Consider the following 12,676-nt stretch of genomic DNA (forward strand, 5'->3'; position numbering starts at 1 on the left):
AAAAAACTCTTGGTTTTTATCCATTTAGGTTTTGAATTGAATTTAGCAAAGTTGTCAATCGAGTCCCACCGAATTAATATTTGTTCAATTCAATTAAAAATTCTATTTAAATTAAATTTTATATTTTATATTTTTCAAGTGTTTTTTTATTTACATGGATGTCCGGGCAGCTTACGTGTACCATAACTAATCTCATGATCCACTGAACATCTTGCAAACCCAGTAAACATGCAAACTTTTTAATGTTGTACAATAAAACTTGAATCCAAATAAATAAAAAAAAACAATAACCTTTCACCATTGAGCACCTCAAATGCAATTTTTCAAGTTGATGGATGGAGTTTGGCCGGACCAGCTTCATAATTATAGTTGAAATACAGGGCAGCTAGGGTTCAATTCCATTCTTTCCCCCCACATGCATGTCCCCATCAGTCGTTGGAATTATTTTTTTTTTCTAATTACACAAAGAAAAAGAGCACTCGAACAATTAATTCCATTATCCGAGTGTGGTGTTGAAGTCCCACTTGCACAGTACTTTGGTGGAACGGTTTGCAGTTTTGGGCGGCAAAGTTTTTGTTTCATAAAGTGGTGTTCGATGAGGCGACAAGATTGAAAGACGATGTGACTATATATATATATATATATATATATATAGATATGTCTCTGCCAAAGGATGGGCAATCATTTTCTACATGCACTCCACGTATTAGCATTATCTATTAATAATATATTAAAAGAATTTAATGTTTTATTATTATTATTATTATTTATCAAGGTATAAATTATTATAAATTGATGATGTGATTGTTTTTGTAAAAAAAAAAAAACTTATTAAGCATGCAATTAAGAATAAAATTAATTTTTTATAGGATATATTTGATATTACAAAAATAAGTAAGGATAAAATAATTAGTTTATATTTTTTTATTATAAAATTTTAACTTTTAGATTGGATGCTTTTTTTATTTTTATTTTTAAATAAACAGTGAAGATACATCCATAGGAAATATCCTAGAAAGAGGGAAAATATATGTTTGTATTGAGAAACTTCATTGTCCTTTTATTTTATTGAAACAGTTAAAATATAAAAATACCATTGTGTTTTAACAAAAATAAGACTGCATGTAGAAGTGTTTTTATTGTTTCTGTGTGGCTATCCCACCTAAGCATCTTAGCTCAACAGCAAGTGTTGGAGCGTGACAATATTGCCAGACCCTAGATATCAGAGCATGACATGACTATCAAGTCTCCGGTGTTGAGGAAAAGCATAGCTGTTAAATCTCTGGCATTGATAAGAATGATAAGAATATGATAAGAATGCCAAATCCAAGTAATTTAGATCTAGCACGGCTGAATTCCAAGAGCTGGATTTAACAGAGATATTAGATCCTTGGACCTGGAAATAAATGTTATATCCAAGAAACATAAGCCTTATTATTGTTGTTAATCTTATTAGTAATAAAGTTTTTAAAAAATATTATTAGTATTAAAGAAATATTATAGATTTGATTTTAAAAGGTAAAATTATAAAAACTTGTATTAGTCATATTTAATATTAATAATTTTTTTTAAAAAAAATTATATTGACCGTTGTGCAATATACTAGTGTAGAATTACCATGTTCAGTAGTCCAGTCCAGTTGAAGCACCAAAAGCTACCCGGCTGCAGGGATTTCGAGAGAAGGGTTCAAATATGGACAAAGCCCAACCAAATATATATTGGCCCACTGTACTTAGAGCTGGGTCCATTCTTGGATTGAAAGGTTTCACTGTGAACTATTCTGGAGACATGGCCGATCGAAAACCATGCAGTTTTCCCTCAAATTACTCCCTGCATTGGCTTTGTAGTGCTCTCCAGTTGGTGTTGATGTGGAGGCACGGTAGCGGGAAGAGAAAAGCGTGGAGGGCTGATCAGTCGCAAGCCTAGGGCTGCGTGTAGCGGTTCTGTGTACGGAGGAGACAAAATTGTTTCAGTTCCAGCTTACGGTTCACAGATAAGATTGGTATTTGTGGTGGTTTTGCACGCAATGAGACAGAAGATAGACAAGGCTAATCAGTTTCGAGATGGAAAAGGAGAGACATTTTGCATAAGGATGTGGGACATCTTTATGGAGATTTTGTGTGGTATTTTTTTTTTAAAATTTATATTTTAATTTTATTATATGTTATCCAAACGAGTAGAAATTAGGTCTAATATAAATTATATGAATATATTTAAGTAGATAAGAGATGATTCATTATGTTAGATGAATTAAACAAAATATTTTATTTGTTATTAATTAGTATTGATTGTAAATATTTGTGTAAGATGAAATGAAATTTAAAAAGAATTGTAAGTCTTATCCAAATAATCAATGATTATGGTATAAAGAGCAAATATATTTTGAAAAGACAGACATATTTTCTACTATAATATCTATACCACAATATTATTGATAAAGATATAATAATTACATTAAAAAAGTCAAATTATTTATAACCTTTCTAATATTTAGAATATGTGGAAGATCATGATAGGTTATTAAACGTTGAACTTAATTTTTAAATATAAATCAATTAATTATTGAATTAATAATAAATTATTTTATTTTATTTTATTTTATTTTATTTAGAATTATGATTTATATTTGAGTTAACTTATCAGGAAACCAAATAAGTCATACACATAAAAAATATTGGTAAAAAACTAAATTAGAAAAATTAATCAAGTGTAACTTGATTGTAAATAAGTTTTAGAAATTGAAGACTAGAATATAATCTATATATGAAATTACAATTCTATACCTCGAAAAATCAAGGAGGGACTTGATTGAATGAACTTCTAAAATTATCCTAAAATAATATATATGATATTACTAAGGAAAGAATTAATATTTTATTATTTATTGAAATTTTCAGGTTTTTTTATAGATAAAATATTATGCCTTTTATTTTCTATATTATTGAACAAAGAGAAAAACTATTTAAGTTATAAAACACTTAAAAAACACAAAATAAAAAAGTTAATAAGGAAAAACATAACAGTTACACTTTTCTAAAAGAATTTAGGAGATTCTTTATTGATGATTAGTATAGATTATCGTTAAAAGAATATTTAATCTTTAGATAATATTTATATAAATCCTATATAATTTTAGATATTTATAAAGGGATTTTTAAGACTCCTAAAAAAAATTTAAAATTTTCATTTCCTATATATATGTGTGTGTTTATCAGGATCCTAGAGAAGAGGTCACAGTATTAATGAATTCAAGGGAATGAATGTTAAAAACTTAAAGCTTATTACAAATTAATTCTAAGGTAAAACTTGCTTCACTAGCTGCTTTGATATTGTTGTCCCATGAATACATGGAAAAGATGAAACCAAGAATTGCCTTAGAGGGGAACAGGTTGCTAGCTAGCCACAAGCACAGGCAGAAGTTGAAGCATTGGTTTTATTTGCTGCCTCCTCCAGCTTCCTTATTTTGACTTCATTGAGAACATCTCTAGCCCACTCAGAAAAGTAAGTTTCATTGAATCCAATCTTGCCATTCTTGTAAATTGACATGCACCGGCGGTCATCTTCGGCGTAGGGGCATTCATCGCCGTTAGGGTCCCGCCATGCGCCTTGGTGTCGCATCCCAGACCAGCTAGCAATCCAATGAAAAACATATTGTCCTACGCCAGCAAGTTTTAGCCATCCCTTGGGGAAGAACTCCATGACACTGCTGTTTTTGTCCATGAGAAACATGTTGGTTAATTGAGCACCATGAGGAGATACCAGAATATCTGTCAAGCTCATCACCTTCACCTGAGAATAATCACCGATTGTATTGGATTCATTATAGGCCAGTAATTTAATTAAAGTATATTTGGTTAGCAGATGAACCTATCATGTCTGATATATAGCATATTTGTTTTTGTATTTTAAAATTATTTTTAAAGAAATTTGAAATCTCTTTTTAATGTTATTATATTATTGTAAAGTGTTCATATTAAAAATGATTTTTTTAACATTTTAAAAAACAATTGCTATCACAATATTCACATAATCAGCCACTTTATAAGCACAAAATATGTCTATGCAAACATCTTCAAATCAATAGTCCTGAGTGCTCTGCTATAACCCTTTTCCCCTTAAGGTTGTCAATGGCATTCTCTTAAGTGGGATGAGCACAGATCCCACTAACTAATTAATCTACTTAATGTGTTTTAGGCTCTTGCGAATGAAAGAGAGGAAATAAACATATAGAATTTCACTAACCTGCTCACAAAATGTTAGATTGTTGGAGTATGCCACCATCAACCTGCATCCATCTACCCTAGCGCACTCCTTTTCAAAGATTGCAATCACTGCGGATTCATTCGTGAATGATCTTGGACCAGTCCTCATGAACAAGGTCATGCCAATCACTGGCAAACCTTGCTTATTTACTTCATGAATACGGCCCTCCAAGCTTACATTACAATACATCCTAGCTCTGCATCTCATCAAATCGTAAGTCTCAGTCCTCCTGTCCCTTGACATGCCTCCTTCATTGTGCCTCATCACCACAGCCTTTTCAAAGCAAAGTGGTTGGCCATCGTTAACCTCTTCAAAGCTTTCAGTGTATGGGGCTCCGCCGAATGTGGCCCCTGTTAGGGTCCTCAGCCATGGACTCATTTCGAACCTTAGCTCACCCCAGTGGTACAGAATCCATCTACTAGGCGATTCGCACCCATTTCTTATATGCCAAGCAACAAATGGTACCATAGCTGATAACCCATGCCAAATGTTGTCGTAGTTATAATGGTTATACGATACAAAAGTTAGGCCTTTCAGAAGTGTGGCATTGAAAGGCAAGGCTTCTGGCCATGCAAGTGCATAGGAATTCCGAGAACCATCATGTGTCTCCTTTCCTTTCAAGCAAAGTAGCCTACGTTTTGATGATTTTGAAGGAAACTGCTGATATTGCACCTCACCCTCTTCACGAGTATCATACATAGAGCTCATGAACCACGTGTGACCTTGAAGAGCTTTATCCGCATAACGCAAGTCCTTAAGTGGGAGAAATGTAACCGACTGCCGCAGTTTATCGGCCATGGATTCATGTTCTCTAGTGCAATTAGTGACTCTTTCCCATTTGTGCACGAAAGACCATGGAGGTGAAGATGTCTTCCGGGCATGGAGGGACTGGATGTGGTAGAGAGTGAAGAGAGAAACACAAAGGGTTAGAAGGAAGATAGAGAGCTTAGGGGAGTATAAACAAAAAACTGACATGGTCGTGCGTTTTTTAGGAAATGAAGGTTTTTTGAGAGTGGGATTTGCGGGTCTGCTTAGTTCTACAATTGATTTAGCCATGAATGTATTGGGACTCTCTCTCTCTCTCTATCTCGAAAGTGAGAAATCGTGACAAGGAGATTAGATCATCAGATCCCCATATCATGCATAAATTCTCTAGCATAGAAACTATAGAGTTGAGTCGACAAGAAGCTCTCCCAATTGCAGATTAAAAAGGAATCGAATGGAAACAAGATAATCAAAAGAAGAAAACAAAACAAAAGATTAAAAAAGGGACAGGATAGACTCAATCATGTGAATGTAAGTCTGCAACTTGCATAGCTTTAGAAAAAGTGAAGTAACTTGCATAACTTGTATATGCAGTTTCTGCACATATCCTCAACTAGTCCCAACTTATAAGAATTAAGAAGGATACTGTCCATGGTAAATATAACATTTTCGTTCAATTGGTTATCTGTTTGCGTTGAAACACATGGTATTTGACTTCAAAGTCTAATTTCATGGATAAGTATCAACCATGCAATATTTTATTGTTTTCTTGACTTCTAAAAGCGGATTTTGCCAGTACAAAAGCCCACGCAATTATGATTGCTACAATTACTTTATTCATTGGTTATTTCGGTGTTTTTTTTTTCTTTGTTAAGAAACAGATGTAAAGTGCTCTTTTTTATGCAATTCAGTTACATATAATAAAGAAGTTTCAGCCAAGGTCATGGTAACTTGAAAGTCATGGAAGAACAAATACAAGCAATTGATGGGGTGAGAGAGAAAGACGTGCAGAATGAGAAAATAATAGGTACTAGCAAAAACTGATACCTGAAGTTCCTTCTAATGATTTCCGTGTTTAATGTTCTTTCAAGGTGATACAATATTGCACTGGGACCCCCCACCCACCACTTTTTGGAGTCCTACTCAAAATCAAGTACTAGATCCCAAGAATTCCACCCAAAAAAGTACAAGTAGTTAAAGAACCAAGATCAATCCAGACAAAGACAAGTGGTTCTGCAACTCGAAATCGCACACAGCTTTCATGTTAGGCTTTATTTGTTGAAAAAATTAACATTGATCTGAAACTTCAGGGAAACTTAACAAGTAAGAAATGCTATTTACACAGGAAGCTTAGAAGCCACATTTTCCTAGCATTCCAGGTCAGACTAGATACGGAGAGGAGTCAAAACAGGAGCTCGTCGATAAAATACCACTTTCTTACAGATAAGGAAAAGAAATGAGCTACCACTTCCTTTCACCTGAAAGGTTGTTTTATTGTTGCGTTCTTTAGTTCCTTCTCTAAGTTGCAAGAAATCTCCAGCCACAATTGTCTTCGAAATCCAGTTACAACTAACAATGGCAATGCCTGGCAGCTGAGTCAGCAATTTTACACTGGAGGGTCAAAATGCTGTACAGAGGTTGTTAATCTTAATGTTAGAGGAACACTCTTGCTGGATAGGGCTTGTAGGCCAACACAACCTGCTTCTCTTTGGCTCAGATATTCTCACTCGTGATATTGCCGCTGTGAGAGCATCAATCAATCCACAGTCGTGCTCTTCCAACCTTGACCTTGAACCATCAGACGATAAAAGTGGGCTACAGTAATCACTGAGAAAGCCATTGGCTGTTATCTTGGATCGATCCGACTCCAATTCAGTTGGGAGAGTTAGTTGTTGAGAAGTCAGTGTTACATGGTCTTGAAACTTTGATCTTGGGGCAAGTTCCTTTTGTGCTGGTTCTGTATAGAACACGATCCATGGATGTCCTGCAAAATCATGCATTCAATCATGCACACTCATACTGTAATAAAATTACACATGGAGATAGAGCACTTGGATTTCATTCAGTCTTGAAACAAATAAAAGCTGAAGGAGCATCAAATAGTTGGATGATAGCAAATTAATGACATGAGAATTGCTCCATTTGGAAGTTGAATTAAGATTTATGAAATACAGCACAGGTCCAAATCAAACTAGTAGCGAGGCAGTTGTTCTTTACATATGTCCATGTCATAATATTGTGCACGCACATATTCAGACATCGTCATATTGCATGACTATCAAAATAAATGAATGCCTGGAAATATCATCAGAAACATGTCACCATCCAGGTTGAACTCAGACTTGCAGGCATTGATGCAACTGGACAAGATAATTGAGGAAATTTGATTAATTACACCAAGGTCCTAAAAATTGGTCATGTACTGAAGGAGGAAAACAACAAAAACCAACATTTTTGGTCTAAATAGCAGCAAAAAAGGCTTCAAACCCATAACATGGCCTGACAGTTCTCCTCTTCTGATAAACCCCATATCTTATATAATAATACAGTGCACCCAATTTATCTCAACTCTTGGCTTTTGGTTCCACCACAGCTGGTAAATCAGCTTAACTTAATGCTCTCTTAATTTTGATGATCTGATTCCTAGTTTTATCCTCTTAAGCACTAAAACTAGACTGGCCTATAAAAGATTTAGAATTCAAACAGAGAAAAAAAAAACTGGGAGCATTTACTAGAAGGCAAATGGAACAGATGGTAAATGGTGAGATGCAGCTAGGCTATCTTCAAGGGAATTTGCTTCAAAAAAGTGAATATTCTTTCAACTGATAATGTTCTCTGAATCAAGTGTCATTCTTATAATTGAAGTTAGAGAGACAGGCCTAGAACCATTTCTTTAATCAAGTTTGCTAGAGTGGCGAAGAAGCTTACCAAGTATTTCATCAGCAGTTAGTCTTGCTGAAACATCCCTCGTCAACATATGAGCAATCAAATCCCGTGCAGGTTGAGATACTGACCCCCATAATTCACTTTTGAAGTCAAGGTTGACCTTCTTAATGGCCTCAAACACAGCTTCCAACGAATCACCTTGAAATGGAAGCACACCAACCAACAGAGCATGAAGCAGGACACCAGCACTCCAGATATCAACCTTTTCGGAATAATCACCGGCTAAAACTTCTGGGGCAACATAAGCAGGACTTCCAACTGCACCTCTGAGGCTCTGACCTGCAGGAAAGAAACACAAGTTTACTTATCAAAGCACATAACACATAATCAAGTCTGCAGAGAAACATAACAGCGGAAATGACACCAGTATTGAAGAAGTGAAGAATGCGGAAGATATTGGAAAACCTTTGTGCATAAAGTAAACAGTAAAAATAAAAGGAGTTTGAGAAATTAAAAAAAAAAAAGATCTGAAAGGTATAGAATACATACACTTGTATATCCGGGTATGTGTGAATGTGGTTGGATGTAGCGAAATACAACAGAAATATTAACAAAATCATTATTACCATTTGACATCCTCATAGCTAGACCAAAGTCAGCTAGCTTCATCTGCCCAGAGGTTGCAAGGAGGATATTTTCTGGCTTTATGTCCCGATGAACAACGCCCATGTCATGGCAATATTTGATAACTGAAACAATTTCCTTTAGTATATTTGCAGCTCTGTGCTCTGGATACTGCCTTTCCTTAGCCATCTTGTCCAGCAACCGTCCCTCGGGGCAGAGCTCCATCACAAGATAAAAAGATTCTAAATCCTCATACACTGCCTTCAATGTCACAACACCAGGATGACCTGAGAGGTGCTGCATAATTTCCACTTCCCGATGCACAAGTTCCTCTCCCTTGCGCAGCATTTTGCACGCAAACACTTCTCCAGTCACTTTACTTCTACACAGAACCACTGACCCAAACTTTCCTTGCCCAATATATGCACCCAAGTCATACTCTTCCTCAATTTTTTTCTTCCTGCCCAATTGAGTCGCTGCATCAATACAGCCAATTTTCCTCTTAAGACCCCTGCAAGATGGGTCTGCAGAGACACTCCTACAGGGTGGAACAGTGAAAACACCTTTAACTACACTTCTACTAGAACCTACAACTTCTTTATCCTCACCTTCCTTGTACTTCTTCCTCTGCCTTGAATAATCTCCCAATGAAAAGTGCGACAAAATAACTGTTAATGGAGGGAGGGACTTGCCAGATGAAGGCAAGATTTCTAGGCCCTTTCTCTTCCTCCTTAAGGACTCCATCAAGCTCTATCAAGCAATTCCAAAACACTCCAAAACCAAATGCAACCCAGAAGATTGCTGCATCTTTAAACTAATAAAACTGCTCCAACAGTTTAAAAAGGCAACCTAAAACTCTCTTCAGGTGAAATCAAAGCAATAGGAACTCTCCCACAAGACTGGATCTTTGCTTCCCACTGTGCATTTCCAGCAAATGGGTATCAATCAAAACACTCTTTTACTCTGCTTAATACTAAAAAATCTCAACCATGGTTCAAAAATCATTTCAAAACCACACCTTTTCTTTTTAAAAAAAAGTACTAAGCAAGGAAGTCTGGACATTTGAACACCAGATGCCTCTTGTTCGGCTTCCAATCCATATTCGTCATAGATTCACAGACTTCAGACACTGATTGACTTTGATTCATAACCAAAACCTGCAAACATTTCAATCATCCCAACATTAGAATGAGAGAGTTAAGCAAAACAAAAAAGGCCAATACTTGCTTAAGCAGTTTCACATAAAGGAATATACTGACAGATCCCATAATCAAATATGAACTTTTACTTCTTTAGTACCTACAGAACTACACTCTCCACTTCAACAAACCAAACACAAGTCACCAACACCACAACCAACATAAGAAAGTGTAAACAAAACTAAAAGCAAAGCTCACAAGACCCATCTTGTTTGCTTGAATGTTATTAAACCCACATTCTTTAGTATACCGGCGAACAAAGGAACTAAAAATGAAAAAAACAAAAAAACAGTTCACATGAAGCTGAGACATAAGCGGGTATGGCCTAGTTAATGCCATTCATTCTCTCTAACCCAAAAAAAGAAAAAGAAAATAAAAGAAACCCACTTTCCTTGTGTTCTTATTTTCCCAAGAAACAAACAGAAACCGCACAAAGAAGAATGCCAATGAAAGATGTGAAAGTAACACCATACCTTCATAGAGCAGAAAATGAGAAAAAGATTGGAACTTTATGGTTTTTAAGGAAGATTAAAGAAGGAAAGGGAAAGTTTCATTCTATTAGTAAACTATTTTGTTGATTATAAATGATATTTGGGAAAAAAATTTAGAGGGCCAGGAACCTTTATCAATGCCTTCATGATTTGAGTGCTGGCATGTTGCAAAAATTACTTATATGGTCCAGATACTTTCTATAATCATATGCCGTATAACACCCAAGTATTTCCTAAATTGTGTAATTATTATATTACCTCCAATTGAAAAAAAAAAACAAAAGGCGGAGAAGACCGCAATCATTTACGGCAATGGTCAATCGCAATCCGATCATTTCACCGGTCAAAAATACTATTAAACAAAACAAAAGAGTTTACGACAAAGAATTTAGAGACATTATTACACACACATGTTATTATTATTATATTATTATACTCCATACTTAAAAAAAAAAAATATCAGCCGTTTTGCACAGTGAAAAGGTGACTTTGCTTATTAGCAGGGAAAGTAGCATGTCTTGCATCCAGGGATATGACAGTGTTTTTTCATAGGATATATTATTGGTTATTATATAAAAGGAAGGGGCTGGATTTTCTTTTCGCATTTTCTTTACTTGTGATTACTTAATTGTTTTTAAAAGATTAAAACAAAAAAAAAATTGGATGAAGAGTCTTTTTAGTTTTTTATTTAATTTTTAAATAAGTTATGGTATTGTCATAACCCAATTCTGGGTTATTTTTTAAAATTTATTTTTTTTAAAATAAAAAAAAAAATAATAAAAGCTGACAATGTATAGAAAGCTGATCTAGAAAAACTGCAAAAATAAACAAAAATCAAGCTGCAATTTTTGGAGGTATTTCAAGGTCTAATTGTACCTTATTATGCCTAAAAATAGAAAAAAATACAAATTCAAAGGTCAAATTAAATGAGTATTAAACGAATTTGCATAAAAATTAAGTTCAATGATATAATTAATTTTTTAATGGGCCAATTTGATTTAATCATGGGCCAAATTGAATTTTAATTATGTTTAAGAATTAATTTAGGTCCAAATGAACGATTTAATTAAGTGTAAGGATTTAATTATACTTTAAATGGGTCAAATTAATTTTATTTGGGGCTTAATTGGTGAAAAAAATTAAGTTTGGGATTCTAATTTGGGCTTAATTGAGAAGATTGGAATTTTAAGAAACCAAATTTAATTTTTACCAAGTTAATTAAGTGAAATCAGGGGTCAAATTGAAGAAATTAAAAGTTTAATGGTCAATTAGGGGTGAAATTGCATAAATCCGAGACCAAGAACTATAATGAAAAAGGCGTAAATTTAGGGCTGAAGTTGAAGTTATGCCCAAAACGGCGTCGTTTTATGAGTTTAAAAAAAAAAAACGAGTTACTGGTCATTGTCTTCCCCGAAAAGCTGTCCGAGTAGCAGCTTTCCAGGCACATTTTCTGCATTGTTTGGCCACCAAATCCGACAACGTATTCACTAACAAGTCCACCTACAACTCCTTTAGTCTCGTGAATTGTCCGATCGGGTTTATAAGATTCAAAACGGCTTTGTTGGTCGGCCTAAAGTGGCCACCTCGGGCAACCTGCAGCCTTGGATTTGGCAAATTTGGCAATTCGAGTTGCACACTTTGAGTCAACGGCCTGAATTCTTCGAGTCGAATCAAGGGCTGAGAATTTTTTCCCGTTGAAGATGAGATTATCCTCTTTCCATCCCTATAAATAGGAGCAAATTTCATGCTTAGAGAGAGGAGAAAATCGAACCCAAAGTTGGTCGAAAATCAACTTTTCTGCCTATTTTTCCTGCAACCAGCCCTCTCTTTTTCTTTCTTCCTCTGTCGGCCTCCGCAGCTGCAGCCACTGGCCACGCCATCGTCCTCCACCAAACTGCCAGCTCTCCAATGCCAGGTAAGCCTCCCTGCTTAATTCTCTTCTTTGATCCCCCCTTCCCATCGTGGCTATTGCGTGCAAATTCTGCATGTAGCAGCTAATTAATTAGTTGTTAGGCCGGACCAATTACGACCCAGCCCGACCCAAACCAAAAATCTTGGGCCAACATCGGCCCACCCATTTTAGACCGATTTTGGCCCACTTTTCATGGGCTGAGCCCGACCCAATCAGCTGGGCCGACCTAGCCCACATGTTTTAATATTTAATTATATTATATTATATATAGATATATATATATATATAAAAACAAAACAATTTAAAAAAAAATCAAAAAATTAAAAATCATTTCAAAGAATTTTTTGTGATTTTCTTAATTATTTTTATACCAAGTTTGCTTAATATTGGGTTATATACTTACATTGTAAGATACAAGTCTAGTATTAAAATGTCTGGTTTTATTTGAAATATTCAAAAACTAAAAAAATTCAAAAAAAAGAAAACAATATTTATTTGCATACGGCCAAGTCCTAAATAATTTTCTATATTTCTTT

At 34.9% G+C, this 12,676-nt stretch overlaps 2 protein-coding genes across 2 annotated transcripts; both read right to left on the minus strand.

The window, feature by feature from the left end:
- Window positions 1-3,220: 3,220 nt before the first annotated feature.
- On the minus strand, window positions 3,221-5,707 carry LOC105118077 (uncharacterized). Its single transcript, XM_011015941.1, has 2 exons — window positions 4,243-5,707; window positions 3,221-3,789 (listed from the first exon to the last, which is right to left on the minus strand). The coding sequence occupies exons 1-2, from the start codon at window positions 5,317-5,319 to the stop codon at window positions 3,397-3,399; spliced, it is 1,470 nt and encodes a 489-aa protein (XP_011014243.1). The 5' UTR covers window positions 5,320-5,707; the 3' UTR covers window positions 3,221-3,396.
- Window positions 5,708-6,262: 555 nt separating this feature from the next.
- Window positions 6,263-10,384, minus strand: LOC105118078 (serine/threonine-protein kinase PEPKR2-like). Its single transcript, XM_011015942.1, has 4 exons — window positions 10,211-10,384; window positions 8,541-9,695; window positions 7,957-8,253; window positions 6,263-7,012 (listed from the first exon to the last, which is right to left on the minus strand). Exons 2-4 carry the CDS (start codon window positions 9,280-9,282, stop codon window positions 6,648-6,650), a joined length of 1,404 nt encoding a protein of 467 aa, XP_011014244.1. The 5' UTR covers window positions 9,283-9,695; window positions 10,211-10,384; the 3' UTR covers window positions 6,263-6,647.
- Between the last annotated feature and the right edge of the window lie 2,292 nt (window positions 10,385-12,676).

Source organism: Populus euphratica, unplaced genomic scaffold (assembly GCF_000495115.2).
Source record: "Populus euphratica unplaced genomic scaffold, PopEup_1.0 scaffold1720.1, whole genome shotgun sequence".
In the NCBI taxonomy this organism is placed as follows: Eukaryota; Viridiplantae; Streptophyta; class Magnoliopsida; order Malpighiales; family Salicaceae; genus Populus; species Populus euphratica.

What these genes read in the sequence shown, in the direction of transcription:
- LOC105118078 (XM_011015942.1), bottom strand. Translation starts at nt 9,282, where the DNA reads ATGGAGTCCTTAAGGAGGAAGAGAAAGGGCCTAGAAATCTTGCCTTCA. An exon ending in AGCTATGAGGATGTCAAATG is followed by an intron (nt 8,254 to 8,540) that starts GTAATAATGATT and finishes TCTTTCCTGCAG; the next exon opens with GTCAGAGCCTCAGAGGTGCA. An exon ending in AACTGCTGATGAAATACTTG is followed by an intron (nt 7,013 to 7,956) that starts GTAAGCTTCTTC and finishes ATGATTTTGCAG; the next exon opens with GACATCCATGGATCGTGTTC.
- LOC105118077 (XM_011015941.1), bottom strand. Translation starts at nt 5,319, where the DNA reads ATGGCTAAATCAATTGTAGAACTAAGCAGACCCGCAAATCCCACTCTC. An exon ending in ATCTAACATTTTGTGAGCAG is followed by an intron (nt 3,790 to 4,242) that starts GTTAGTGAAATT and finishes GATTATTCTCAG; the next exon opens with GTGAAGGTGATGAGCTTGAC.